A 26,804-nucleotide genomic window follows, 5' to 3' on the forward strand; every position below is an offset into this window, starting at 1 on the left:
ACAAACATGAATTGTTTATTTGCTACGTGAGGTTACGAGTGTACTGATAAGTAAGACACGTGACATCCTGGTAACTACGAGGCGAAAAAAACACAGCGGTGTCTTGATGGCTATGGCTTAGATGAGGCTAGTAGGATTGCATCTCTCCCTTGAATACATGCAGTTGACGTCAATAACCCTCATCGAATATTCAAAAGAGGGTGACAATAATAATAATATCCACCAATCCAAATAAAGGATAGGCGGGAGATAGACAGCCCACTGAGCAACTTTGTGGACAACGACTCATTGTTAGGGCGGAGAGACATGCATCTTGTCAGTATTTCCATAATCTTTGCTGTAATGAACCAAATGTTGGCATAGTCATCAACAGAAGACCAAAAAAAAGTTGCATGCTGGGAAGATGGCCGACACCAGTGCGGCTAGTGAAGAATGAGAGGACGGGGAACCGAATACAGTTCTTGCGGCAAATGCCATCAATCGTTTTAAAAACGATTTCCGGTGTAGTTGCGTTCGAGTTACCAGGGCAAACAATACTTATGTCAGTGTGAATAAGTTAAACGCATTGTCAATAACACCAACCCATGTCCGCTCCTGGATAGAGAGGACAGAGCGAGTCGAATTGAAACCGAGCCTACTAAACGTTAGCTAGGTCAGACAGTTTGCAACAACAAAAAAAAACGGTGTCATTGCATGGACGTCCCATGAACTACAGTATTATTCCACCATTTAACTAGCTAATTAATTTGAGTAAATGAGTTAAATTGGTCAAGCGATATAGTGAAGGTTTTTTTTATTTTACGGGCTGGTTGTCACTCGTATGTTTCGCTAACTTCTTGGGAGTGTTCACCGTCAGATGACACTCATTGCTCCCAGTTAGATACAATACTGGCTACTCACGGCACCACCCATCTGGATACTCCTCTTGCGTTGACAAACATGTAAGTACATGTTAGTGATTTGTCATTTTGTAGCTAGCTTTGTTACCATATTAACCCATTGGTTTTTATTTTATTTTTATATGACGGTTACGTAGCTGGGCCAGCTGACGCCTTGTAGCCGTCCTAGCTACTAGCTAGTCTTCTTTACAGTACGAACTTACTACCTGAAATGCACCTGGCCTTAGACACTTGTTGCCAATGGCATATTTTCCTGCTAGTGTTAGCTACATAACCATTGCCACTGATACTTGCTAAATAATTTGAATGATTTTTTGTTTATTATCCAGCGTTATTTGCAACTAACGTTACAGGTATACATACATTTCACTGGCATAACAAGTTCAATTCGGCGCATGTGATAAATGCAACTTGACTTTGATTTATTTTAGATTTGCAGCTTAGTTAACTAGCTTACGTTATGCCAGTTCAGTTTGACATTTAGCGTCCTGCTGCTAACTAGGCTAGCTACACATACTGTAGCTAACTAGTTTACTAAAAACATGATAGCACTGCATTAATCTGGATAGGGTGTTTGTCTTCAGGATAGCTCAACTAGCTAACTGTGGCATTAGTAGTTAGTTGAGGAAAATCGTCAAAGGTTGAGTGGGAACATTCCTTATGCTGAAGGGCAAATTGGTTAGTTACCTGTTCAAATTTACTTCAGGGGAGGTTGGGTATGAGAATGGGATCAGTACGTGTACTCTAACATTACTGCAGTGTGTCTGAACTCTATTCGAGGCCTAACTAAAGAGACTGTCAACATGTTTTAATGACCAGCTATAATCAGTGTATTTGGACGTAGCATACTTTTAGCATTAGGCTACCAACCAGAAATACTAGAAGTAGTACTTGCCTATGACAGATTATAAAAGCTGACAGTTTGTCTCTCGTTGACCAATGAGTGAACAAAGGACAGACTGCTGAACTACTAATCAAATGGCTACCTGGACTGTTGACCCACCCCCTCTTTCTTTACTCTACTCGCTGTTTATTTATGCATAATCACTTTACCCCTACCTACTTGTACATATTACCTCAACTAACCTGTACCCCCTTACATTGACTTGATACTATTTAGCCTTGTTATAAGCCTGGCTATTTTAGTGCATTGTTGGTTAAGGGCTTATAAGTAAGCATTTCACGGTAAGGTCTACATCTGATGTATTCGGAGCATGTGACAAATACAATTTATAGATTTTATTTTGTGTACGGTTTTCTTGATTGTAGCCTACATTTTCACACTACACAACATTTAACACATGTCTAGTTGGCGTGGTGGTTACACCAATCAGGTGTACACTAACCCATTTTCAGAACGGTTCTTGAGGTCTCCCCTCCCTCATCCCCATTTGTTTTAGAGGGATTCACCCTCTCCCCCTCTAGCTGCAGGTGACCTGTTGTGAGTGCAGTCTGCAGACTAGTCTATGGTCGATAGAATTACATAGTCTCTTGTCCTGCACTGTCTAAGCTGGACTGTTTATCGTTGTACTCCATATGTGCATCCCAAATGGCACCCTATTCTGTGTTGCTCTGGTCAAAAGAAGTGCACTACATATGAAAGGGGGCCTTTTGGGACAGATCCCATAACTCACCTCATTTTGTCAGCGTAGTCTCTCATATATCAGACTAAACTCAATATACAAATGGCAGATGTTACAGGTTTTGGTTTTTCCCGTTGAGGTTGGACCTTTATCATGTATAGCACATAGGGTGTCATCTCGTTAGTCAGTATGTGTTACACCTGTCCCGGCTTGTCCATCTCATTAGTCGGAAGGTGTTTCACCTGTGCTGGCCCAGTGCTCCAGTTGTCTTGAGAGATGTGGAGGGTCAACATCTTTAATTGGTGTGCCCTATTTGAGGTCTAGAAAAACATTCCTTTGTCTGATCATCCCTGTTTTTGTTTTGCTCAACTTTTTGATTTTCTTCCTGTCTAAGTTTGTTTTTTTCCCCCCCTTTTGTTTGCCTCTTGGGAAAATGTTGTGGGTGCTCATGGTGGGTGTCTTTTCAAATCAAATTGTATTGGTCACGTACCCATATTTATCAGATGTTATTACAGGTGTCGCGAAATGTAACAATACACACTAGGGATGCACAATATATCTGTTAACATATCAGAATCGGCTGATATTAGATAAAAATGCCAACATCGGTATCATCCGATGTCTAGTTTAACACCCAATGTGCGAAACCGATGTTAAAGCTGACGTGCATACCTATATAACGTAGGTAAATGATGTAATGACGCCACGTAAAATGTTGCACTGTACGTGCAACACAGCGTTCCTGAACTAGATCGAGCAGTCATCTGAAAGAGTAACAAAATTTCAGCGAGACAACTCAAAGGTGAAATCCATTAAAGCCAAGATAATGGAATTCATTGCCCTTGATAATCAACTGTTCTCTGTTGTGGGTGATGTTGGCTTTCACCGACTGGTCGAGCACCGGTACACACTACCAAGTGCGTTATTTTTCAGATGTTTCCCTACCGGAGTTACACAGTAATAGCGTCGCTGCTATTAGCTTCACGACATACATACTATGGAATGCCGTTTGGGTCTTTGCATGTCAAAGATACAGTAGCACTGTCAAAGCTGTACAAAAAAGTCTGCAAACACCGGCCTCGATTGATGTGTTTAGAATACCGCGTTGATAATAAAGCATTTGTTTGACCGCAACTTCTGGGGTAGCTAGCTTTAGCTTGGTACCTAGCTAGCACCAATACAACCAGCCTGAAAACAATGACCAGTAGAACCTGCAGTCATTTTCATTATTCTTAGCAACAATTTAGGAATCCTTTGTAAGTATTGTTGTTCGCCTATTGAAATTTAACGTCAGTTAATGAAAATAGCTAGTCAGCAACTTAACCCTGTTGCCCAAAGCTAACGTTATAAGCAGCCAGCTAGCTTCATCTGGCTAGTGAGGCTCGACCGCACCATGTGTTTTGAAACTAGTCACAATAAGGATTAGGCACAATAGTGGAATTTGCATTTTGCCATCAAAATAACTGTCATTGAAAGTAATGCAAATGAATACAAATAGTAGAATTATGCCATACTTTTATTTAGAAGGCTAACCGCAAATTCCACTTGTGGCTAATCCTTATTGTGGCTATTTTCACATAGATGGGTCTGACCATCATTAATCAAATAAGAACTGTCTTATAAATTAGGGTTATTTTTAGATGACACCTAGCTATATAGTTAGCTAGCTAACTATATAGCTACTGAAACAGATGTCGTATTATTTGACACGTCAAATAGTGTTGTTTGACGTATCTTTTTTGACACGCAAACGGCGTTCCATAGAAATCCTGGTTGAGAATGAAACGACTGAACAAATGAACAATGAAACAGCACATCAAGCAAGTGAAAGAAATGGGTTTTGATTGTTTTACTGGTAATGGGGACATACGTAAATGCCAACAAAATAACTTTTTGGTGTGTGTGTGCAACCTTTATTTAACTAGGCAAGTCAGTTAAGAACAAATTCTTATTTACAATGACAGCCCGGACGACGCTGGGCCAATTGTGTGCCGCGCTGTGGGACTCCCGATGACGGCCGGATGTGATACAGCTTGGATTCGAACCAGGGACTGTAGTGACTCCTCTTGCACTGAGATGCAGTGCCTTAGACCGCTGCGTCCATGTGTGTGTAACTATTTAACTGTACTAGAATGCTTAAAAGGCCGCAAAAATTGTAAATATGGGTGTTTTTTGGGGGGGGTTTTGCAAGGAAAATGTTGGATATCGGTATAGGCCAAAAATATCATATCTGTGCATCACTAATACACACATCTAAAAGTAAAAGAATGGAATTAAGAAATATATAAATATTAGCACTAAAATACGGTGTGTATATATACATATGAAAAGAGTAAAACGGTATGTTAAAGTGACCAGTGATTCCATAGCTGTGTTCAAATACCCATACTAACATGTAGAAAAAAAGAGGAAAGGAAGCGTTGCTAAGGTACACAATAGTAGATTTTGGTAGACAGAAGGTGCACTTTGGTAAATTGGTTATCAAAAAGAAGGACCAAGGCACTCATCATATACATTTAAATGCCTTTATTTCTATGGCATGTTCATTGGAAACAAAGTTAAAAAATAAATAAAATTTAAATCATTGAACATGCCACACAAAGGCATTTTAATTTATTATATGAAGAGTGCCTTGGTCCTCCTTTCTTTTTGATAACGCATACTAAACTACATACTTAATGAGTATATACTATTAGTTCATTTTAGTATACTGTAAACGAACGGTATCCTTTCATTTGCGCGTACTAGAGCTTTGCCTGTCTACTGGAAGTTGTTGTTGCTATGCAACCTCTTGCTAGTTTGTTAGCATAACAAATGACTAGCTACACATTTTACGATTTCGGTTGTGTTTGTAAATTCTGATCGTTTCGCTCTCGGCGAGTTCAGAGCGCACTCTGGCTGAGGAGTAGGGTTGATCCGAGCGTTCTGACCTTACAACAGCTTGGGTGCTTGACTGCCAACTGGCTAACGTTGGCTAGTTACTTCCGGACACATGAGAGAACACCTCACACTGACCATTTTACTCGCCCTCGCAGAGCTGGTTTTCATGTTATCCAGATCGTTGGTGACTAACTGTGCTGCTGGCAACAATTTAATAAAGTTTTTTTTTGGGGGGGGGGGGAGTATACTGACACCGGCCATATTCAACAGGTGTTGAGCGTTTGTAAATTCACAACTTATTCTGCACTCTGAAATAGAAGTAGATGGCCAGAATTAACAATGTCCATTTGAGAACGCACAACGAACTATACCACTTAGCTCAGAATGACTTGAATAATCAAGTCAAGAGAATTCTCTTGGGAGGTCATACAGTCGGGCATTTAATTGTGAGGTATTCTAGGTCGGGTAAACAAAAGGCCTTTAGTTCCTGTACATTATCACATTCACACCATGAGTAGTTAATCATGAAACATACACCATCGCCTTTCTTCTTCCCGGAGAGTTCTTTATTCCTGTCTGCACTACTTACTGAACCCAGCTGGTTGCATGGCCGGGGACAGTATATCCAGAGAGAGCCATGATTCCGTGAAACGGAGAATGTTACTGTCCCTGATGTCTCTCTTGGAAAGAGATCCTCACCCTCAGCTCGACTTTATTATCCAGAGACTGAACATTAGTGAGTAATATACTTCGGAAGCGGTGGATGGTGTGCACGCCTCCTGAGTTGGACTAGAAGTCCCCTCGGATTACCTCTCCTCCGCTGGCGGTGTCTTGGAGCAGCCTCCGGTTTAAGTTCAATCGCCCTGCGGGGGGGTACGAACAAAGGATCAAATTCAGTTCCACTTGATGCTTTCAGTGGACACCCCATGAGTGTCTTTCAGAGCCCCTTCTAAAAACCCACCTGTTTTGGTTGTTGTCAGTGACTCTTTTTGTTAGTTCCCCCTTCTGTTTGTGCGACATTTTGTTTTTCTTGCTGGGAAATGGGTGTTCGTCCGGGATTTAGTTTCCCATGAGTATAGTAGTCGCTCTAGTCACCTAATCTGAAGCTCTGCTGTGCCAAGATATTGGAGTGTTCAAAATACACTTTTGTGGTAGAGTTTCTGTCACTGACATCCACCCTGGGAGGTTATATGATTTTGTGGAATCATTTTGAAAGTTGCATGAACACACAGGCAAATAAAAAATAAAGCCATGGACTTTACGTTGGAAGCATTTGTGGAAAACCCTACGTGAGATGCTAGATTAATGTTCAAAGGCAAATCCGCTCGTCATTGCAAAGCATCTGGCCATCCAAATGCAGTAGTCAGACTTGATCGGTACTGCTTTGGAGGAGGAAATCCTTCCGGAGAGAGGGAGAGAGGCTGATGAAAAGGGCGCTACGGTTAGTGGAGTGAATCCCGTAAGCTAAAAGGCAAAGTTGGAGCAACAGGGAAAGACGAGATGAGCGTGCAGCCAAACATGAAGAACGTGAACATGCCATCTGATGAAGAGACATAGATCTGGAAGAACTCCAGTCAGGCCATCCTGACATCCTCAACCGAGTTTGATCTTGGTCTGAACAGCCTTCAAGGAAGGTTTTCATCTCAATGTAGCCTATTTGTTTTCATTTAATGTCTCTCTTCTTGTTTCCTGTGCTGTGTTTGAATCATTTACTTGATGTCACTGTACTGCTTTGCAATTAGGTGTGTGTGTGTGTGTGTGTGTGTGTGTGTGTGTGTGTACACACAATGGGAATCTCCAGGTATTCTCACACAGATTCTCATTTGGAATGTGTGTTTTGTTTAGTAAATTCTTTCCCTTTTCACCCCTCCCTTCCCCTCTCCCTGTAGGTGTAGTCTGCAGTGCCTCAGCGGTGTACTAGCCTGTGTAGTATGCTGTGGCTGTCCTTCAGTCCAGGCCTCCTGAGCTGCGAAAGCATAATCCCTTCGCCCCTCTGCCACCGACACGCCAGCCGCCTTAGCGTCCTCGCTCTCGCCCTCGCCGGCATGTACACTACCCGGCTGTACAGCGCAGTAGGTGGTGGTGGTGGAGGAGGAAAGCCTGGACGCCGGCCGGGCCTGGGGGGTGGAGGGCTGCCCATGCTGGAGAACCACCCCCACCACCACCCTCTCCCACCACACCAACATCCCCACCACGTGCCCCCTCCACCTCCCAGCTACCCGCCGGTCTACCAGGGGCGCCCTGACCCTCACCGGGGGCCCCACTTCCACAGTCACCACCACCATCAGCAGCACTACCACCCGCACCTGGCCCCTCCTCCGCCTCCACCCCTCCCCCCGCACCCCCACTACCAGACGCACGCCCACTTGCACCACCACGGCACTGTTGGTGCCGCCAGCAACAACAAGAAGAAGACGTGGAACTTCATCCATGAGAAGATGAGCTACGACACCTTCTTCACCATGAAGAGGCTGATCGAACGCTCGCGGAGAGCGGACGAGGTGCTGCGCTGGGTGACGCAGAACCCAGGCAAGATTTCACACAACCATTACCCCATCGCCCTACAGAAGATCGGCCAGCTACTACAGGCCGCCGGGGCTGGGGTTGGAGGAGGAGGGGGCGGCGGAGGTGGCTCAGAGGCAGCCCTGGTTCCCTCTCCCGGAGTCGGTGGAGGAGAAAGAGTGGAGAATGAAGGTCGACAGATCCTGGAGCACCAGGACTTCCAGACGCTGTGCGACTCTATTGTGAGGGACTGTGCCAAGTTTGACAACTTCAGCATCGTCAACTGCCTGTACGCTGTGGCTGCACTAGGTGAGTCTAGGTGACCTGTGGCTGCACTAGGTGAGTCTGGGTGACCTGTGGCTGCACTAGGTGAGTCTGGGTGACCTGTGGCTGCACTAGGTGAGTCTGGGTGACCTGTGGCTGCACTAGGTGAGTCTGGGTGACCTGTGGCTGCACTAGGTGAGTCTGGGTGACCTGTGGCTGCACTAGGTGAGTCTGGGTGACCTGTGGCTGCACTAGGTGAGTCTGGGTGACCTGTGGCTGCACTAGGTGAGTCTGGGTGACCTGTGGCTGCACTAGGTGAGTCTGGGTGACCTGTGGCTGCACTAGGTGAGTCTGGGTGACCAGGGGCTGCACTAGGTGAGTCTGGGTGACCAGGGGCTGCACTAGGTGACCTGTGGCTGCACTAGGTGAGTCTGGGTGACCAGGGGCTGCACTAGGTGAGTCTGGGTGACCAGGGGCTGCACTAGGTGACCTGTGGCTGCACTAGGTGACCTGTGGCTGCACTAGGTGACCTGTGGCTGCACTAGGTGACCTGTGGCTGCACTAAATGATCTCATGGAGGCAGCTCTGTTTCCCATACCTTACTGGATTTGTTTGCAGTGTGAAAGTTAACTTTTTCATATTGCTAGTGTATGTGTTTTTACTTCATTGTATTTTATATTATGTATGATACGTGAACATTGTGAAATGACATCTACTACTTTATACGTGTATTCATTTGGTTTCGTATAGATGTGAAAATAATTTGTGTACATATAACAAACCTAAATTCACTTGTCTGGAATATTAAACTGACTTACATTCCTTGGAAAAAAAAGAAATGAAGTAAACCAAATAAACCCTAAACCTCCCGCCTCCTCCCCCAGGCCTTCCCAGCGACTCGCGGGTGGTGCAGGTGCTGGAGGCTGAGTCCCAATCACGACTGGGCCAGTTTAACCAGAAGGACGTGTCCATGGTGTTCAGCTCCAGCATGAAGCTGCACCCCAGCAGCCAGCACCCGCTCACCGAGGCCTGCCTGGCGGGCTTGGAGAAGAACCTGGAGCGGGAGCGTCACCCGCAGACCCTCTTCCTGCTGCTCTCCTACTACCGCCTCAAGTGGCGCTCGCTGCAATCCAGCGACGCCGCAACGGCCGAGATCGTGGCCAATGTACCACCCAACCCGGAACAGCTCCTGGCCAACAGGTAGGGATGATGGTTGATTACCCATTCATGGTAAAATAGACACATGTTTACATGTTCTCTTCTTTGTAAGAGGCCATCCAAGTAGAGGAAATGCGAGTTATGCAGTACAACTGGGTCACTCTCGATAGTCATAAATGGAGGAAATGTTTTCAAAAATAACAATTAGTATTCTTATTGCACATGCCTTACAGAGGTAAAAAAAAGGTAGGGGTGTGGAGCAAAAAAAACTGTCAGTATCTGGTGTGACCATCATTTACCTCACGCAACGTGACCCATCTCATTCGCATGCTGTTGATTGTGACCTGTGGAATGTTGTCCCGCTCCTCTTCAATGACTGTGCGAAGTTTATGGATATTGGCGGGAACTGGAACACGCTGTCGATCAAGAGCATCCAAAACATGTTCAATGCGTGACATGTCTGAGTGTGCAGGCCATGGAAGAACTGGGACATTTTCAGCCTCGAAGGAATTGGGTACAGATCTTTGCGACATGGGGCTGTGCGTTATCATGCTGAAACGTGACGTGATAAAGGCGAATGAATGGCATGACAATGGGCCTCAGGATCTCGTCAAAATATCTGCGCATTCAAATTGCCATCGATAAAATGTAATTGTTCATTGTCCGTAGTTTATGCCTGCCCATACCATAACCCCACCGCCATCATGAGGCACTCTGTTCACAATGTTGACATCAGCAAACCGCTCGCCCACACGTCTGCCCGGTACAGTTGAAACCGGGATTCATCTGTGAAGACCATATTTCTCCAGTGTGCCAGTGGCCATCAAAGGTGTGCATTTGCCCACTGAAGTTCGTTACGACGCCAAACTGCAGTCAGGTCAATACCCTGGTGAGGACGACGTGCACGCAGATGAGCTTCCTTGAGACGATTTCTGACACTTTGTGCAGAAGATCGTCAGTTGTGCAAACCCACAGTTTCATCACTTCCTGCTGGTGAAGCAACATGTTGAGATCCTTAGCTTGCATCGTTACACCTTGTCTGCGGTTGTGAGGCCGGTTGGACGTACTGCCAAGTTCTCTAAAACTACAGTGCCTTCGGAAAGTATTGAGACCACTTGACTTTTTCCACATTTTTGTTACGTTACAGCCTTATTCTAAAATTGATTCAATTGTTTTTTTCCCTCATCAATCTACACACAATACCCCATAATGACGAAGCAAAAACTGTTTTATTTTTTATGTTTGCTAATTTATTACAAATCTAAACTGATATCACACTTACACAAGTATTCAGACCATTTACTCAGTACTTTGTTGAAGCACCTTTGGCAGCGATTACAGCCTCGTCTCTTCTTGGGTATGACACTACAAGCTTGGCACACCTGTATTTGGGGAGTTTCTCCCATTCTTCTCTGCAGATCCTCAATCTCTGTCAGGTTGGATGGGGAGCGTCGCTGCACAGCTATTTTCAGCTCTCTCCAGAGATGTTCGATTGCTTTCAAGTCCGGGTTCTGGCTGGGCCACTCAAAACATTCAGACTTGTCCCAAAGCCACTCCTGCATTGTCTTGGCTGTGTGGAGCAGGTTTTCATCAAGGATCTCTGTACTTTGCTCCATTCATCATTGCCTCGATCCTGACCTGTCTCCCAGTCCCTGCCGCTGAAAAACCTCCCCACAGCATTATACTGCCACCACCATGCTTCACGGTAGGGATCTTGCCAGGTTTCCTCCAGACATGACGCTTGGCATTCAGGCTAATGCATTCCATCTTGGTTTCATCAGACCAGAGAATCTTGTTTCTCATGGTCTGATAGTCTTTAGGCGAACTCCAAGTGGACTGTCATGTGCCTTTGGCAAATGAGAAATGCTCACAGGGACGTAAACAAATTTGTGCCAAAAAATGTAGAGAAATTAGCTTTCTGTGCGTATGCAAAATTTCAGGGATCTTCTATTTCAGCTCATGAAACATGGGACCAACACTTTACATGTTGCATTTTTATATTTTTGTTCAGTATCACGATACTTTGTAATATCGTAATAATGGGCGTTATCATGATACAAAATTCCACCATTGTACCGCACAACCTACCAACAGGAAGATCCTCCGACTGGTCAAACACACACTGGCTAGCGTAAGTGGCGTGCGCGACCAGGAGATGGCGCTGCTGGACGAGATGCTGGCTACATGCGTACGTGAGGCTAGTAACAAGAGCCTGGAGATCATCTTCAGCTCACACCTATTCTACCAGAACAGGCAGGAGAGGTTTGTGTGCAGCCTGGCTGGTGAGTTTTTTTATTTTATTTTTTTATTTTATTTTTTTCCCTCTTCTCTGACAGCTGTTTTAATCTGTCGGTTTCTCCATCTTTCTATAATTTCCCAAGATAACCTTCTGGTCTTTTCCTAATAGAGGAGCTGCCTAAAAAAGTGGACAGTATAACCCCATACACCATGGCCCTCATTGCCAAATACATCGCCCGCCACCGGCTCAGAGAGACTCGACTCCTCGACACCATCGCTGATTTCCTGGTCAAGAAGGGAGAATACCTGGATAGCAAAGTAAGGTGGCACACTCGTCTACAAAATCTGTCATATGTTTAAACAGCTGTTGAGCAACTCGGGTACACTTGTGTTTGTTGGTTATTGTGAAGGCTATTACACCTGAAATGAGATGTTGTTTATTTACACACATTATGGGTTCTTATACCATGCAGGGGCGGAAATCCCGGGGGGGACACGACCCCCCCATCCTGGGAAAAATATGATTTGTCCCCCCCAATATATCACTGAAACATAACTATGTAATTTAAATAATATGAATAATATGCAATTAAAGCAATTGTGCTGATTATAGACACTTAATATCTCGTTTTTAATTTTCAAAAGATTGCGACCCCCCCCCCCCCCACCCTTTGCCTCACAATGGTTTGATCCACTGCCAGTTCCTTAGCTTGCGAGGTAACGTAGAGGTCGTATCTACTGTCTAAAAGGCACTCAATGCACGTAACTGACGTGAGGTTAATCCAGTCAATCGCGCACACACACTAGCTGAATATGCAGAGCTAGCGCGCAAATATTAACTATTAAGCTAGCTAGTACCTATTCCATTTATGTGGCGTCGTCAAAGATGGAATCTTTGCTATCGTCAATTTATTCCAAGATCAGCATGCATGTAAGTTAGTGCTTCAAAGTCCCTGTGATAAGGTTAGCGATAAACTGAACAGAACTACACTCTCTTCTACCATTGTTTTAAATATATTTAATGGTCTCGTTGCAAAAGCTAAATTGTCGCAAGGGAACTTTTATTTATATATTTTATTTCACCTTTATTTAACCCGGGTAGCAAAGATTATAGCAAACACCACTGAATTGGTGCTCGCTAGCTTTGCAAATTCAGCTATTGTTAGAAGCCAGCCAATATGAAACAAACAATTAAAATTACAAAAGGTTGCAGCATATGTTGTGTAAATGGTGAACTCATACAGCTGTCAACTCTTGTCACTGCAATCCGTTTCACATTTGCTAGCTACCTTTTAGATCGAAGCCCATATAGAATGATAGAAGATAAGATGATAGAAGCCCATCTCCTACTGTAAATAACCTACAATAACCTGTGTAGCCAACCAGGTAGAAAAATGGCAGAAAAAAGAAGGACATCAGAGTATTTTTCAGAACACCAAAACGCAAAGTAAGAACCCTAGTAGCCTAATATCTGACTAGTTGATAAAATTTTCATAAGAAAGAAATGAAATTCTAATGGAAATGTTTCACAATGATGTCATTAGGCAGAGCAGGCAACAGATGGCACACAGACAGCAGAGTTGGGGACAGATATGCAGGGACAGACTGGCAGAGACAGGGAGTCTCAGGTAAGTTTGAGTCTTTGTTTGGCAACATTATGAAAGGTTCTCAATTTTTTTTACTTGTAAAATAGGAACATAATTGGAAAATGCCATGGATACCCCCAGTCTCAACTTAAACTGGTGACTGAACTAAGATTTGTTAACCTGTTAGGGCTAGGGGGCAGTATTGACACGGCCGGATAAAAAACGTACCCGATTTAATCTGGTTACTACTCCTGCCCAGTAACTAGAATATGCATATACTTATTGGCTTTGGATAGAAAACACCCTAAAGTTTCTAAAACTGTTTGAATGGTGTCTGTGAGTATAACAGAACTCATATGGCAGGCCAAAACCTGAGAAGATTCCATGCAGGAAGTGGCCTGTCTGACAAGTTGTGTTTCATCTTGGCTCTTTTTATTGAAGACTGAGGATCTTTGCTATAACGTGACACTTCCTACGGCTCCCATAGGCTCTCAGAGCCCGGGAAAAAGCTGAACGATGTCGAGGCAGCCTCTGGCTGAAACACTTTATCGCGTTTGGCAAGTGGCCGATCAGAGTACTATGGGCTTAGGCGCGTGCCCGAGTCGACCCCATGATTTATTTTCTTTTGTCTGTTTACCTAAACGCAGATTCCCGGTCGGAATATTATCGCTTTTTTTATGACAAAAATGGCATAAAAATTGATTTTAAACAGCGGTTGACATGCTTCGAAGTACGGTAATGGAATATTTAGACATTTTTTTGTCACGAATTGCGCCATGCTCGTCACCCTTATTTACCCTTTCGGATAGTGTCTTGAACGCACGAACAAAATGCCGCTATTTGGATATAACGATGGATTATTTTGGACCAAACCAACATTTGTTATTGAAGTAGAAGTCCTGGGAGTGCATTCTGACGAAGACAGCAAAGGTAATAACATTTTTCTTATAGTAAATCTGACTTTGGTGAGTGCTTAACTTGCTGGGTGTCTAAATAGCTAGCCCTGTGATGCCGGGCTATCTACTGAGAATATTGCAAAATGTGCTTTCACCGAAAAGCTATTTTAAAATCGGACATATCGAGTGCATAGAGGAGTTCTGTATCTATAATTCTTAAAATAATTATTATGCTTTTTGTGAACGTTTATCGTGAGTAATTTAGTAAATTCACCGGCAGTGTTCGGTGGGAATGCTAGTCACATGCTAATGTAAAAAGCTGGTTTTTGATATAAATATGAACTTGATTGAACAAAACATGCATGTATTGTATAACGTAATGTCCTAGGGTTGTCATCTGATGAAGATCATCTAAGGTTAGTGCTACATTTAGCTGTGGTTTGGGTTTATGTAACATTATATGCTAGCTTGAAAAATGGGTGTCTGATTATTTCTGTCTGGGTACTCTGCTGACATAATCTAAAGTTTTGCTTTCGTTGTAAAGCCTTTTTGAAATCGGACAGTGTGGTTAGATTAACGAGAGTCTTGTCTTTAAAATGGTGTAAAATAGTCATATGTTTGAAAAATTGAAGTTTTTGTATTTTTGAGGAATTTGAATAACGCGCCACGGGATTACACTGGCTGTTGAGTAGGTGAGACGCAAGCGTCCCACCTAGCCCATAGAGGTTAAAGGCAATGGTATTGCTGTTGTGATTAGTTGTGTAGTTTTGGGTACCGGTAGTTAGGAGTACGGCAAACACCTTATTTCTTTGGTTCCTCAATATACATTTATCATATTAAACGTAGGCTATGTGTTACAGCACTACTTTTGGTGTCCCCCTCAGGAATTGCTCTTAAGAAAATGTAATGTAATTGTCCCCTCCAAAGTTGATATCAGATTTTCGTCCCTGGTTTTGTCCTATATTTTTTATTTAATTTATCCAGCCCCCATCCCTGCAGGATTCCTTTTGCCTTTTTGTTGGCCGCCATTGTAAATAAGAATGTGTTCTTAATTGACTTGCCTAGTTAAATAAAGGTGAAATAAAAATAATAAAATGGGCCCACTCTGGTCTTTGTACCAGTGGAGGAAAGGGAGGACCATCCTCCTCAGTGAACTTCAGAAACATAGTGAAAGTTTAGATAAAACTATACTAAATAGATTCACGTCACCCAATAATTTATTAAAACACACTGTTTTGCAATGAAGGTCTACAGTAGCCTCGATAGCACCATGGTGCAGCCGGAGAACAGCTAGCTTCAGTCCTCCTCTGGGTACATGGACTACAATACAAAACCTTGGAGGCTCATGGTTCTCACCCCCTTCCATAGACTTACACAGTAATTATGACAACTTCCGGAGGACGTCCTCCAACCTATCAGAGCTCTTGCAGCATGAACTGACATGTTGTCCACCCAATCAAAGGATCAGAGAATAAATCTAGTACTGGAAGCATAAGCTACAGCTAGCTAACTGCATGCTTTCCTGAGCCGTAGGGGGAGGGCCACACAGCATATCATTACGTAACTCCCAAGTTGACTTCGATATGATGGTAGTATATCAAATATTTGCGCATACAGTTTCCACCGCAATTTCTTACATAATTAATTTTATCGATTAAAAAAAGACCACCTTGTTTTGTTTCAATCAGGTCTTTCGTGACATTTTTATCCAACATATACTTTACTCGCGTAAAAAAGGTTGGATGAAAACCTGGTTATTGATAGCTTCTACTATGGCGTAGCGGCCACCCTTTACACTCTAGAATGCCTTTCAAACCAATCACCACCAAGAATTCAACAATGCCATGGTATCAGGGGCGAAAATCTGATATCAACTTTGGAGGGGACAATTACATTACATTTTCTCAAGAGCAATTCCTGAGTGGGACACCAAAAGTAGTGCTGTAACACATAGCCTACGTTTAATATGGTAAATGTATATTGAGGAACCAAAGAAATAAGGTGTTTGCCGTACTCCTAACTACCGGTACCCAAAACTACACAACTAATCACAACAGCAATACCATTGCCTTTAACAAATCTTAGTTCAGTCACCAGTTTAAGTTGAGAGTGGGGGTATCCATGGCATTTTCCAATTATGTTCCTATTTTACAAGTAAAAAAAATTGAGAACCTTTCATAATGTTGCCAAACAAAGACTCAACAAACTTACCTGAGACTCCCTGTCTCTGCCAGTCTGTCCCTGCATATCTGTCCCCAACTCTGCTGTCTGTGTGCCATCTGTTGCCTGCTCTGCCTAATGACATCATTGTGAAACATTCCATTAGCATTTCACTTCTTTCTTATGAACATTTTATCAACTAGTCTGAGATATTAGGCTACTCGGGTTCTTACTTTGCGTTTTGGTGTACTGAAAAATACTCTGATGTCCGTCTTTTTTTCTGCCATTTTTCTGCCATTTTTCTACCTGGTTGGCTACACAGGTTATTGTAGGTTATTTACAGTAGGAGATGGGCTTCTATCATCTTATCTTCTATCATTCTATATGGGCTTCGATCTAAAAGGTAGCTAGCAAATGTGAAACGGATTGCAGTGACAAGAGTTGACAGCTGTATGAGTTCACCATTTACACAACATATGCTGCAACCTTTTGTAATTTTAATTGTTTGTTTCATATTGGCTGGCTTCTAACAATAGCTGAATTTGCAAAGCTAGCGAGCACCAATTCAGTGGTGTTTGCTATAATCTTTGCTACCCGGGTTAAATAAAGGTGAAATAAAATATATAAATAAAAGTTCCCTTGCGACAATTTAGCTTTTGCAACGAGACCATTAAATATATTTAAAACAATGGTAGAAGAGAGTGTAGTTCTGTTCAGTTTATCGCTAACCTTATCACAGGGACTTTGAAGCACTAACTTACATGCATGCTGATCTTGGAATAAATTGACGATAGCAAAGATTCCATCTTTGACGACGCCACATAAATGGAATAGGTACTAGCTAGCTTAACCTCTCTAGGCTAGGCGGGACGAATTCGTCCCACCTACGTAACAGCCACTGCTATCCTGTGGCGCGATTTTCAAAACCTTAAAAATCCTATTACTTCAATTTCTCAAACATATGACTATTTTACAGCCATTTAAAGATAAGACTCTCGTTAATCTAACCACACTGTCCGATTTCAAAAAGGCTTTACAACGAAAGCAAAACATTAGATTATGTCAGCAGAGTACCAAGCCAGAAATAATCAGACACCCATTTTTCAAGCCAGCATATAATGTCACCAAAACCCAGAAGACAGCTAAATGCAGCACTCACCTTTGATGATCTTCATCAGATGACAACCCTAGGACATTATGTTATACAATACATGCATGTTTTGTTCAATCAAGTTCATATTTATATCAAAAACCAGCTTTTTACATTAGCATGTGACGTTCAGAACTAGCATACCCCCCGCAAACTTCCGGGGAATTCGCTAACATTTTACTAAATTACTCACGATAAACGTTCACAAAAAGCATAACAATTATTTTAAGAATTATAGATACAGACCTCCTCTATGCACTCGATATGTCCGATTTTAAAATAGCTTTTTGGTGGAAGCACATTTTGCAATATTCTAAGTACATAGCCCAGGCATCACGGGCTCGCTATTTAGACACCCGGCAAGTTTAGCACTCACCATAATCATATTTACTATTATAAAAATGTCATTACCTTTTGTTGTCTTCGTCAGAATACACACCCAGGACAGCTACTTCAATAACAAATGTTGGTTTGGTCCAAAATAATCCATCGTTATATCCGAATAGCGGCGTTTTGTTCGTGCGTTCCAGACACTATCCGAAATAGTAAAGAAGTGTCACGCGCTTGGCGCAATTCGTGACAATAAAATTCTAAGTATTCCATTACCGTACTTCGAAGCATGTCAACCGCTGTTTAAAATCAATTTTTACGACATTTTTCTCGTAGAAAAGCGATAATATTCCGACAGGGAATCTCCTTTTCGGCAAACAGAGGAAAAAATCCCAAAGGCGGGGGCGGTCGGGGTCACGCGCATAAGCTAGTGTCTCTTGATCGGCCACTTGAGAAAGGCGATAATGTGTTTCAGCCTGGGGCTGGAATGACGACATTCTGTTTTTTCCCGGGCTCTGAGCGCCTATGGACGACGTGGGAAGTGTCACGTTAGAGCAGAGATCCTTTGTAAATGATAGAGATGGAAAAGAAGTTCAACAAATGGTCAGACAGGCCACTTCCTGTAAAGGAATCTCTCAGGTTTTGACCTGCCATTTGAGTTCTGTTATACTCACAGACACCATTCAAACAGTTTTAGAAAATTTAGGGTGTTTTCTATCCATATGTAATAAGTATATGCATATTCTAGTTACTGAGTAGGAGTGGTAACCAGATTAAATCGGGTATGTTTTTTATCCAGCCGTGTCAATGCTGCCCCCTAGCCCTAACAGGTTAATAGTTAATATTTGCGCGCTAGCTCTGCATATTCAGCTAGTGTGTGCGCGATTGACTGGATTAACCTCACGTCAGTTACGTGCATTGAGTGCCTTTCAGACAGTAGATACGACCTCTATGTTACCTCGCAAGCTAAGGAACTGGCAGTGGATCAAACCATTGTGAGGCAAAGGGTGGGGGGGTCGCAATCTTTTGAAACTTAAAAACGAGCTATTAAGTGTCTATAATCAGCACAATTGCTTTAATTGCCTATTATTCATATTATTTAAATTACATAGTTATGTTTCAGTGATATATTGGGGGGGACAAATCATATTTTTCCCAGGATGGGGGGGTCGTGTCCCCCCCGAGTTTTCCGCCCCTGGACAAAACACATCACGACAAGAGACAACACAACACTACATAAAGAGAGACCTAAGACGACAACATAGTATGGCAGTAACATATGACAACACAGCATGGCACCAACACAACATGACAACAACATGGTAGCAACACAACATGGTAGCAGCACAAAATGGGGTACATTGTTGGGCACAGACAACAGCACAAAAAGGTATAGAGAACAATACATCACGCAGAGCAGCCACAACTGTCAGTAAGAGTGTCCATGATTGAGTCTTTAAACTTTATAATGCTGCATTTTTATTTTTTTTTGTGACAAAACAATCAGTAATTTTTATGTGCACTACGTTGTCACGCTCAGCTTTTTATCCGCAACAAGTCAATTTGGTGGAAACACATCTCTAGTGGGAAAATGCGGTTGATATGGGTTTGATTTAAAGCAGTTATCGCGTGCGATACTTCGTAATTACTATCATAATGCTTGGTAATATCACAATAATGGTTTTCTCTTTTCTTCTCTCCACAAGGTAATCCAAAAGCTTGTGTTCCCCTTCAGCCGGATGAGCTACCGGCCGTCCAACGAGGTCCAGTTCTTCTCCAAGCTGGAAGTGGTGCTGGAGCTAAAGGCCCTGAGCTCCCCGCTAGCCACAGTCAACATCCTCATGTCCCTGTTCCAGCTGGGACACTTCCCTGGCCTGGTGCTGCACAAGGTCTTCTCCACCGCCTTCATCAGCAACGTCACCAGTAAGTGGGGAGACACGCACACAGCGATCAAGCAACATCAGAGAGCAGCTATGTTTCATTTGTTTTTCGACTGGCCCCTTTCAGTAGACACAATAAACCTCAAGCCAAACAAATAACTAATGAGTATGTTTACGTGCGTTCAATAATACGATTATTTTGAATATTCAGATTAAGATAATAGTTTGATTTAAAATGTTTTCATGCTTTTCAAGAAAACGATTTCCCTAAAAATTCTGTTTCCATGGACACATCTGAGATCAGGCTACCTGATGGCACTCTGGTGATTTTTCTGCATTTATCAATCAAAATAAACGTTTGGGAAGTATATTTGGTTATGAGTTGGGACACAGCATTTGTATGTGAACTATTTCTAACGTGCAAACTTGGACATTTTCTGTACTCGCTTCACTAGCGTATGCACAGAACAAATACACAGCTGGTACTCATATTTTTGTATTTTAATTTTTTTACAATAATTCAACAACAAAAAAATACAATATCTAGATGTTTTAATCGGTGTATGCTTACTTCGATTATGACCGTACGCCGGTTTAAGATAAGTAGAGTACTGTTTACATGACTAATTAAAGAACAGTCTGGTCTTAATGGCCATGTACTCTTAGAATCTCCACCCTTCAGAGCCTGAGTCTTAACTAGGTTTCTTCCTTCCTAGGGAGTTTTTCCCTAGCCACCGTGCTTCTACATCTGCATTGCTTACTGTTTGGGTTTTTAGGCTGGGTTTCTGTATATCACTTTGTGACATCTGCTGATATACATTTATATATACAGTGCCGTCGGAAAGTATTCAGACCACACGACTTTTTCCACATTTTGTTACGTTACAGCCTTATTCTAAAATGGATTGAATAAAAACAATTCCTCAGCAATCAACACACAATACCCCATTTTTAGCAAATGGAATAGAAAAAATGTAACATACCTCATTTACATAAGTATTGCTATGAGACTCGAAATTCAGCTCAGGTGCATCTTGTTTCCATTGATCATCCTTGAGATGTTTCTACAACTTGATTGGAGTCCACCTGTGGTAAATTCAATTGATTGGACATGATTTGGAAAAGCACACACCTGTCTATATGAAGTCCCATAGTTGACATTGCATTTCAGAGTAAAAACCAAGCCATGAGGTCGGAGGAATTGTCCGTAGAGCTTCGAGACAGGATTGTATCGAGGCACAGATCTGGGGAAGGGTACCAAAACATTTCTGCCGCATTGAAGGTCCACAAGAACACAGTGGCGTCCATCATTCTTAAATGGAAGAAGTTTGGAACCACCAAGACTCTTCCTAGAGCTGGCCGCCCATCCAAACTGAGCAATTGGGGAGAAGGGCCTTGGTCAGGGATGTGACCAAGATCCCGATGGTCACTGACAGAGCTCTAGAGTTCCTCTGTGGAGATGGGAGAACCTTCCAAAAGGACAACCATCTCTGCAGAACTCCAGGCCTTTATGGTAGTGTGGCCAGACAGAAGCCACTCCTCAGTAAAAGACACATGACACCCCTCTTGAAGTTTTGCCAAAAGGCACCTAAAGACTATCAGACCATGAGAAACAGGATGCTCTGGTCTGATGAAACCAAGATTGAACTCTTTGGCCTTAATGCAAGCGTTACGTCTGGATGAAACCTGGCGGCATCATGCTGTGGGGATGTTTTCAGTAGCAGGGAGACTAGTCAGGATCGAGGCAAAGATGAACGGAGCAAAGTACAGCGAGATCCTTGATGAAAACCTGCTCCGCACAGCCAAGACAATGCAGGAGTGGCTTTGGGACAAGTTTCTGTGTGTCCCAGCCAGAGCCCAGACTTGAACCCAATCGAACATCTCTAGAGAGACCTGAAAATAGCTGTGCAGCAACGCTTCCCATCCAACCTGACAGCTTGAGAGGATCTGCAGAGAAGAATGGGAGAAACTCCCCAAATACAGGTGTGCCAAGCTTGTAGTGTCATACCCAAGAAGTCTCGAGGGTGTAAACGCTGCCAAAGGTGCTTCAACAAAGTACTGAGTAAAGGGTATGAATACTTATGTAAATGTGATATTTTAGTTTTTGATATGTCATTATGGGGTATTATGAGTAGATTGAGGGGGGGGAAAAACTATTTAATCAATTCTAGAATAAGGCTGTAACGTAACTAAATGTGGAAAAAGTCGTATGTAGTCGTACGCGCATGCATGCGTGTGTGTGTGTGTGTGTGTGTGTGTGTGTTATACACACACATTTGATGCATGAAGTTGACTATTACCCTCGCATACCTCAACTCACTCCGATGTGCTTCATTTTCACATTAGGCAATTTTAGACAGTTGCTCCCGCTCATGTTCTTGTTTCCGTCGATTTATTGTAGACAGTCCTTACGCTCTGATCGTGCGTCGCTACCTGTCTCTGTTGGACGCGGCGGTGGAGCTGGAATACAGGGACTACACCGGTCCACGGCTCCAGGACGCGCACAAGGTGCTCATGTTTGACCACGCGCTGACCGCTGACGAGGTCAACCGCAAATACAGGTACGGTGCAACTGTTAGCTGGCATCTATTTTGAAAGTTGAATTATGTCTGCCTTTTTCATTGCAAATTCCAGTGAATCTCAAAGTATGTATGTGTGTTTCAGCTACAAGGGTCTTGTTGCTGAAGCCCTCAGACAGTTGGTTGGAGAGCATGGCTACAAACAAGATGAGGTTCTGGCCCCTGGGTATTACACAGGTACATTTGAACAAACACCAGTGTGTGTGTGTTAAATCCAAAGGCCACTCTTAAGATATCACACTGTTACTGAACACAATGGTGTATATATCATTCTGCAGTACTGTAACCTCTTTGGGGTTGTACAATTACGGAAACTTGAGGAATATTAGGGGAAACATTTTATTTAAGCAGGCAGTCATGCTGAGACCACGCTCTTTCGCAGATGAGCCTTGTGTGAACACATCGATAAACAACAATTACACTCTACATATCTATATCTATACATGTCTATACACACGGCAATTACTCTACATATCTATATCTATACACATGGCAATTACACTCTACATGTCTATATCTATACATGTCTATACACACGGCAATTACACTCTACATGTCTATATCTATACATGTCTATACACACGGCAATTACACTCTACATGTCTATATCTATACATGTCTATACACACGGTAATTACACTCTACATGTCTATATCTATACATGTCTATACACACGGTAATTACACTCTACATATCTATGGGCTCCCGAGTGGCGCAGCGGTCTAAAGCACTGAATCTGCATCTTAGTGCAAGAAGCGTCACTACAGTCCCTGGTTCGAATCCAGGCTGTATCACATCCGGCCGGCGATTGGGAGTCCCATAGGGCGGCGCACAATTGGACAAGCGTCGTTCAGGTTTGGCCGTGGTAGGCCGTCATTGTAAATAAGAATTTGTTAACTGACTTCCCTAGTTAAATAAATGTAAATGTTGCAACCCTAAACCTCCTGTATATTCCCATTCCTTTGTAGACTTCCTGCTGTGGATCGATGGTTCTGGCCAGGTTCTCCCTATCCAGGCAGGGGCCTCCCTAGGTGTTGCCCACAAAGCCCCAGAGGGATCCGTGGCTGTGACAGCCCTCACCTCAGACTTTCAAAAGTTCTCCCCCTTCGCCCCACTAGAGGAAGGGGGGGACCAGCGACCCGTCGGAGGGGACGAGTCGGTGACCCTGCTGCCACACCACATGCAGCGTGGGGCAAACCCTGCCTCGGCCCAGAGGGCAGCCCCTAACGGCGGGGGCCCACTTGACTACAACACTTACTACACGCCTGCTGACTACTACTCCAGCCTGGCCAAAGAGCACTCTCTGGAGAGCCAGGACAGCTCCACACTCAGCAGCCCTCCTTCTGACAGCCTAGCTCAGCCAATGGCCTCCGGGGTAGGGGGATCCACCACAGCTGCCCCTGTTTCTCTTTTCCAGTTCTCTATTGGGAAGATCCTGGAGGACGAGGGAGGGGTGCAGGTGGGGCCAGGTAATCATGGGCCCGACTGCGAGCTCCCTGTCTTCTATGAGGGGTTGGCCGGGGACGTGGGGCCCACCTCGTCACTTCAGCTGCACCCGGCTGATCGAACCGACACAGAGAGGGCAGTGGGGGACCAGCGGCAAGTTAAGAGGTCAGTGCTGATGGGATCCCCAAATCTGTGTAGTTAGTCATTTTATACATACTACCCAACTACGAAGCGCTTGATTATGCATCTTTGGTGGAGCAATGCTAGCTAGCAAATAACTTTCAGAAAGAACGTTTTGCTGGGAAATCTGACTCGTCTTCACGGCAAACACCGGTATTTTTCTACCATATTTCGTCACTTGTGTGATCGTGGCATAAGTAATTTATTTCACAATAGAGAAATAATTAATTGCTAAATACAACTTTCTTCTTTTCAGAGTGGTCATGTCGGTGAATGACAAGTGGCACTACTGTCACAACTCTGAGGTGCTGGTGGGCTCCCGAGCCATGAGGGACCGTCATCTGTTGCTCCTGGGATACGTCATCCTGCAGGTGAGCCATTACCATCATACAACCATTTTTCAACCAAACGTTTCAACAATCTTACAACCACAGGAGGTTGGTGGCAGACGGGCTCGTGGTAATGGCTGGACAGGAAGATGTGGAATGGTATCAAACACATGGTTTGATGCCGTTCCATTCGCTCCGTTCCAGACATTATTATGAGCCCGTCCTCCCCTCCATTGCTTACAACAACATTTCAGTCTTCCCTTAACTCCATTACAATCATCCAATTAAGCGTTTTAATTGGCAATTGGTACCAGAGACAAACTAACAGTGGTACGTACTACCTTATTTAACTCATCTCTCCCTGGGTTTTCTCTATCCTCTTGTTCTTCTTCCGCAGCTGCCCTATCACGAGCTGGAGAAGCTGAATGGCATAGAGGAGGTGAAGCAGTACCTCCACAAAAAGCTCCTGGAGGTCCCCTTATGACAACAAAAGACTTGAGTGTGTGTGTGTGTGTGCGTGCGTAAGCCATTGCGACTGCTTGGGATAGGACATGGGGTTGTTGGTGGGATTGGGAAAAGGGGGTGGTTTGGGGTAGAGAACAAACCCTGGTCAAAGTCTAAAACTAGAGGGGGTTTTTCTGTGTGCAATTTTGCTCTTGCATTCATCAAAATGGCGCCAGGCTATTTGCAACGAGCCATATAGCCAGTTGATGAGATGTCTAGTATCATGTTGCCACGCTTGGTATCTCGTTATTGTCACTTCACAACCGTTCTTGACCATCTTGCCTACGGACTGTTCCTAGTGTATCACAGTAGCATGACAAAACCGTTTTTTTTTTTTCTATAGATGTAGTTTTAATCATGGTTTTGTGTGGGGGAATAAGATGTTTGTTCTAATTATTATAGTCATACAGAGATGATAATGTTCTGGTGGTGTTTTGGGGGGTAATTTTCTGTTTAACTTCAGTTGTAACGCATGACTACAGGACAAACAAACGGGGCTTCTTCAGTGTTTTATAATACTGGTGCACCGTATGTAGACTAATGGACTGTAGGATGAAAATGTATAAATCTAGTTAACGTGTTTTTATATATTTTTGTGAATGCTGGAACGGCTTTTCCGGTGTCCAGAACAAAGCAACACGCCGTGGAAGTCCAACATCAACCTTGTCTCCGTTTTTGTCTTTGGCACTTGACTTGTGACATTTTAATGAATGACTGTATTCAGAGAGAAATTTGTGATTCCTCCAGTGAGTTTCCACCATTGCATTGACAATGAAACAAGTTTTCCAGGAGGGAATTGCTAGATACCTGGGACCTCATTTATCTCACTTAATTCTGGGGTACGTGGAGATAAAAACACATGCATGTGACAGTTTATTGATAAACTAGAGCCATACTATATCTGTGTGCTCGTGCAACCCCGCTTGGAAAACGCCCTCTATTCACAGTAACAAAAACTGTATGATTTGGAGATGTAGGAACTGGGCCATGATAGTTCCTGAAAGAAAAGTGCAGTGGCAAGTTGCATCACATTTCTGTAGAGATGTAGACAGAATGAAAAAGTCACTGCAAGAGATGAACACAAATTTAAAAGGCCGTGGCTGTGCATTATGCACCATTGTCTATTTGAGCAATTTTAAAAGTAAATGTTTCAGCCCACACTTTTACGCAGAAGATGAATCGTTCTTTTATATCTTCTGCCATGCTGGCTCTGAGATTTAATAGGCTATGATGTCGTGCTCCTACAGCATAGCATTACTATAGCCTACCCATACTGTCAGATATTTTAAGTAGGCTACCGGTCTATTTACTTTTGAATGAGCGATGGATAAATGGTATCCTGATTAGTTGTGCAGCAGGAATAAACCAGTCAAGTCAGAAAAGGAGAGATGTCCTGCAATATGCGATTTAGGCCTATGTAATAACATATTAGGCTATATGCTTCTCTGAGATCTCCTTACTAAATGCATCTGTGTTATCATTAGGACCACGTTTTGTTTTTAATATACCATCACTATAATTCCTGTGCATCAAAACCACCTCCATTTCCCCATAAGAACAATATGTGTGCAATACAGTTGATCAACCACCAGACTTACACATGGTCTGAGCTGTACTTGGACATATACATTTGAATTTGCGGGAAAGTGGCACATGCATCTTGTTTTTGATAAATGAGGCCCCAGGTTAGTTTAAATTAGAGAATTTTTATTGGAAGGTCCCAGAGTATTGCTATGAAAAAGACAGTGGATAGTCTCTCTGAAAACCTTCTGTTGGTCCTATCGGTGGTATTTGAAATCGTACCCTGACCTCATTTCCATTTGAACGAGGTGATTGTGTCATGCAGTGAAACATTTCACAATGCCACATTTTTATTTCTAAGCGATACAAATGACCCCAAACACTTGAACTGTGTAAGGTAAAGCAGAAATGGCTTATGTGACGTAAATCCACCCCAGTATTACTGGGTGCTCTGTCTCTAGAGCCGTTCAGATAGAGAGAAGGGTAACTGAGCCACCTGTGTGTAATATATTAATGAATGCATTATCAATTGTAAGGATCCATAGGCTGTGACAGGTTGTATAAATGCATTATGCACAGGTGGTTGAGTTAGTATTTATTTATTGGTATAATGCCGCTGGTACAGAGGATGTGAGTGTGTGTTTGGGGAAAGAAGGACGGAAAAATATTTTATTGAAATGTCTATGGAAAAATATTAAAAGAATGAAAAAGCAACGTCT

At 43.2% G+C, this 26,804-nt stretch overlaps 1 protein-coding gene across 1 annotated transcript; it reads left to right on the plus strand.

Annotated features, from left to right (window-relative positions):
• The first annotated feature begins 87 nt into the window (after positions 1-87).
• Positions 88-26,799, plus strand: fastk (Fas-activated serine/threonine kinase). Its single transcript, XM_014188315.3, has 11 exons — positions 88-941; positions 7,252-8,173; positions 9,013-9,328; positions 11,381-11,568; positions 11,694-11,842; positions 19,353-19,569; positions 21,928-22,087; positions 22,191-22,282; positions 23,074-23,716; positions 23,988-24,102; positions 24,458-26,799. The coding sequence occupies exons 2-11, from the start codon at positions 7,294-7,296 to the stop codon at positions 24,542-24,544; spliced, it is 2,847 nt and encodes a 948-aa protein (XP_014043790.3). The 5' UTR covers positions 88-941; positions 7,252-7,293; the 3' UTR covers positions 24,545-26,799.
• The last annotated feature ends 5 nt before the right edge of the window (positions 26,800-26,804 follow it).

This window comes from Salmo salar, chromosome 03 (genome assembly GCF_965601325.2).
Source record: "Salmo salar chromosome 03, fSalSal1, whole genome shotgun sequence".
Classification (NCBI taxonomy): domain Eukaryota; kingdom Metazoa; phylum Chordata; class Actinopteri; order Salmoniformes; family Salmonidae; genus Salmo; species Salmo salar.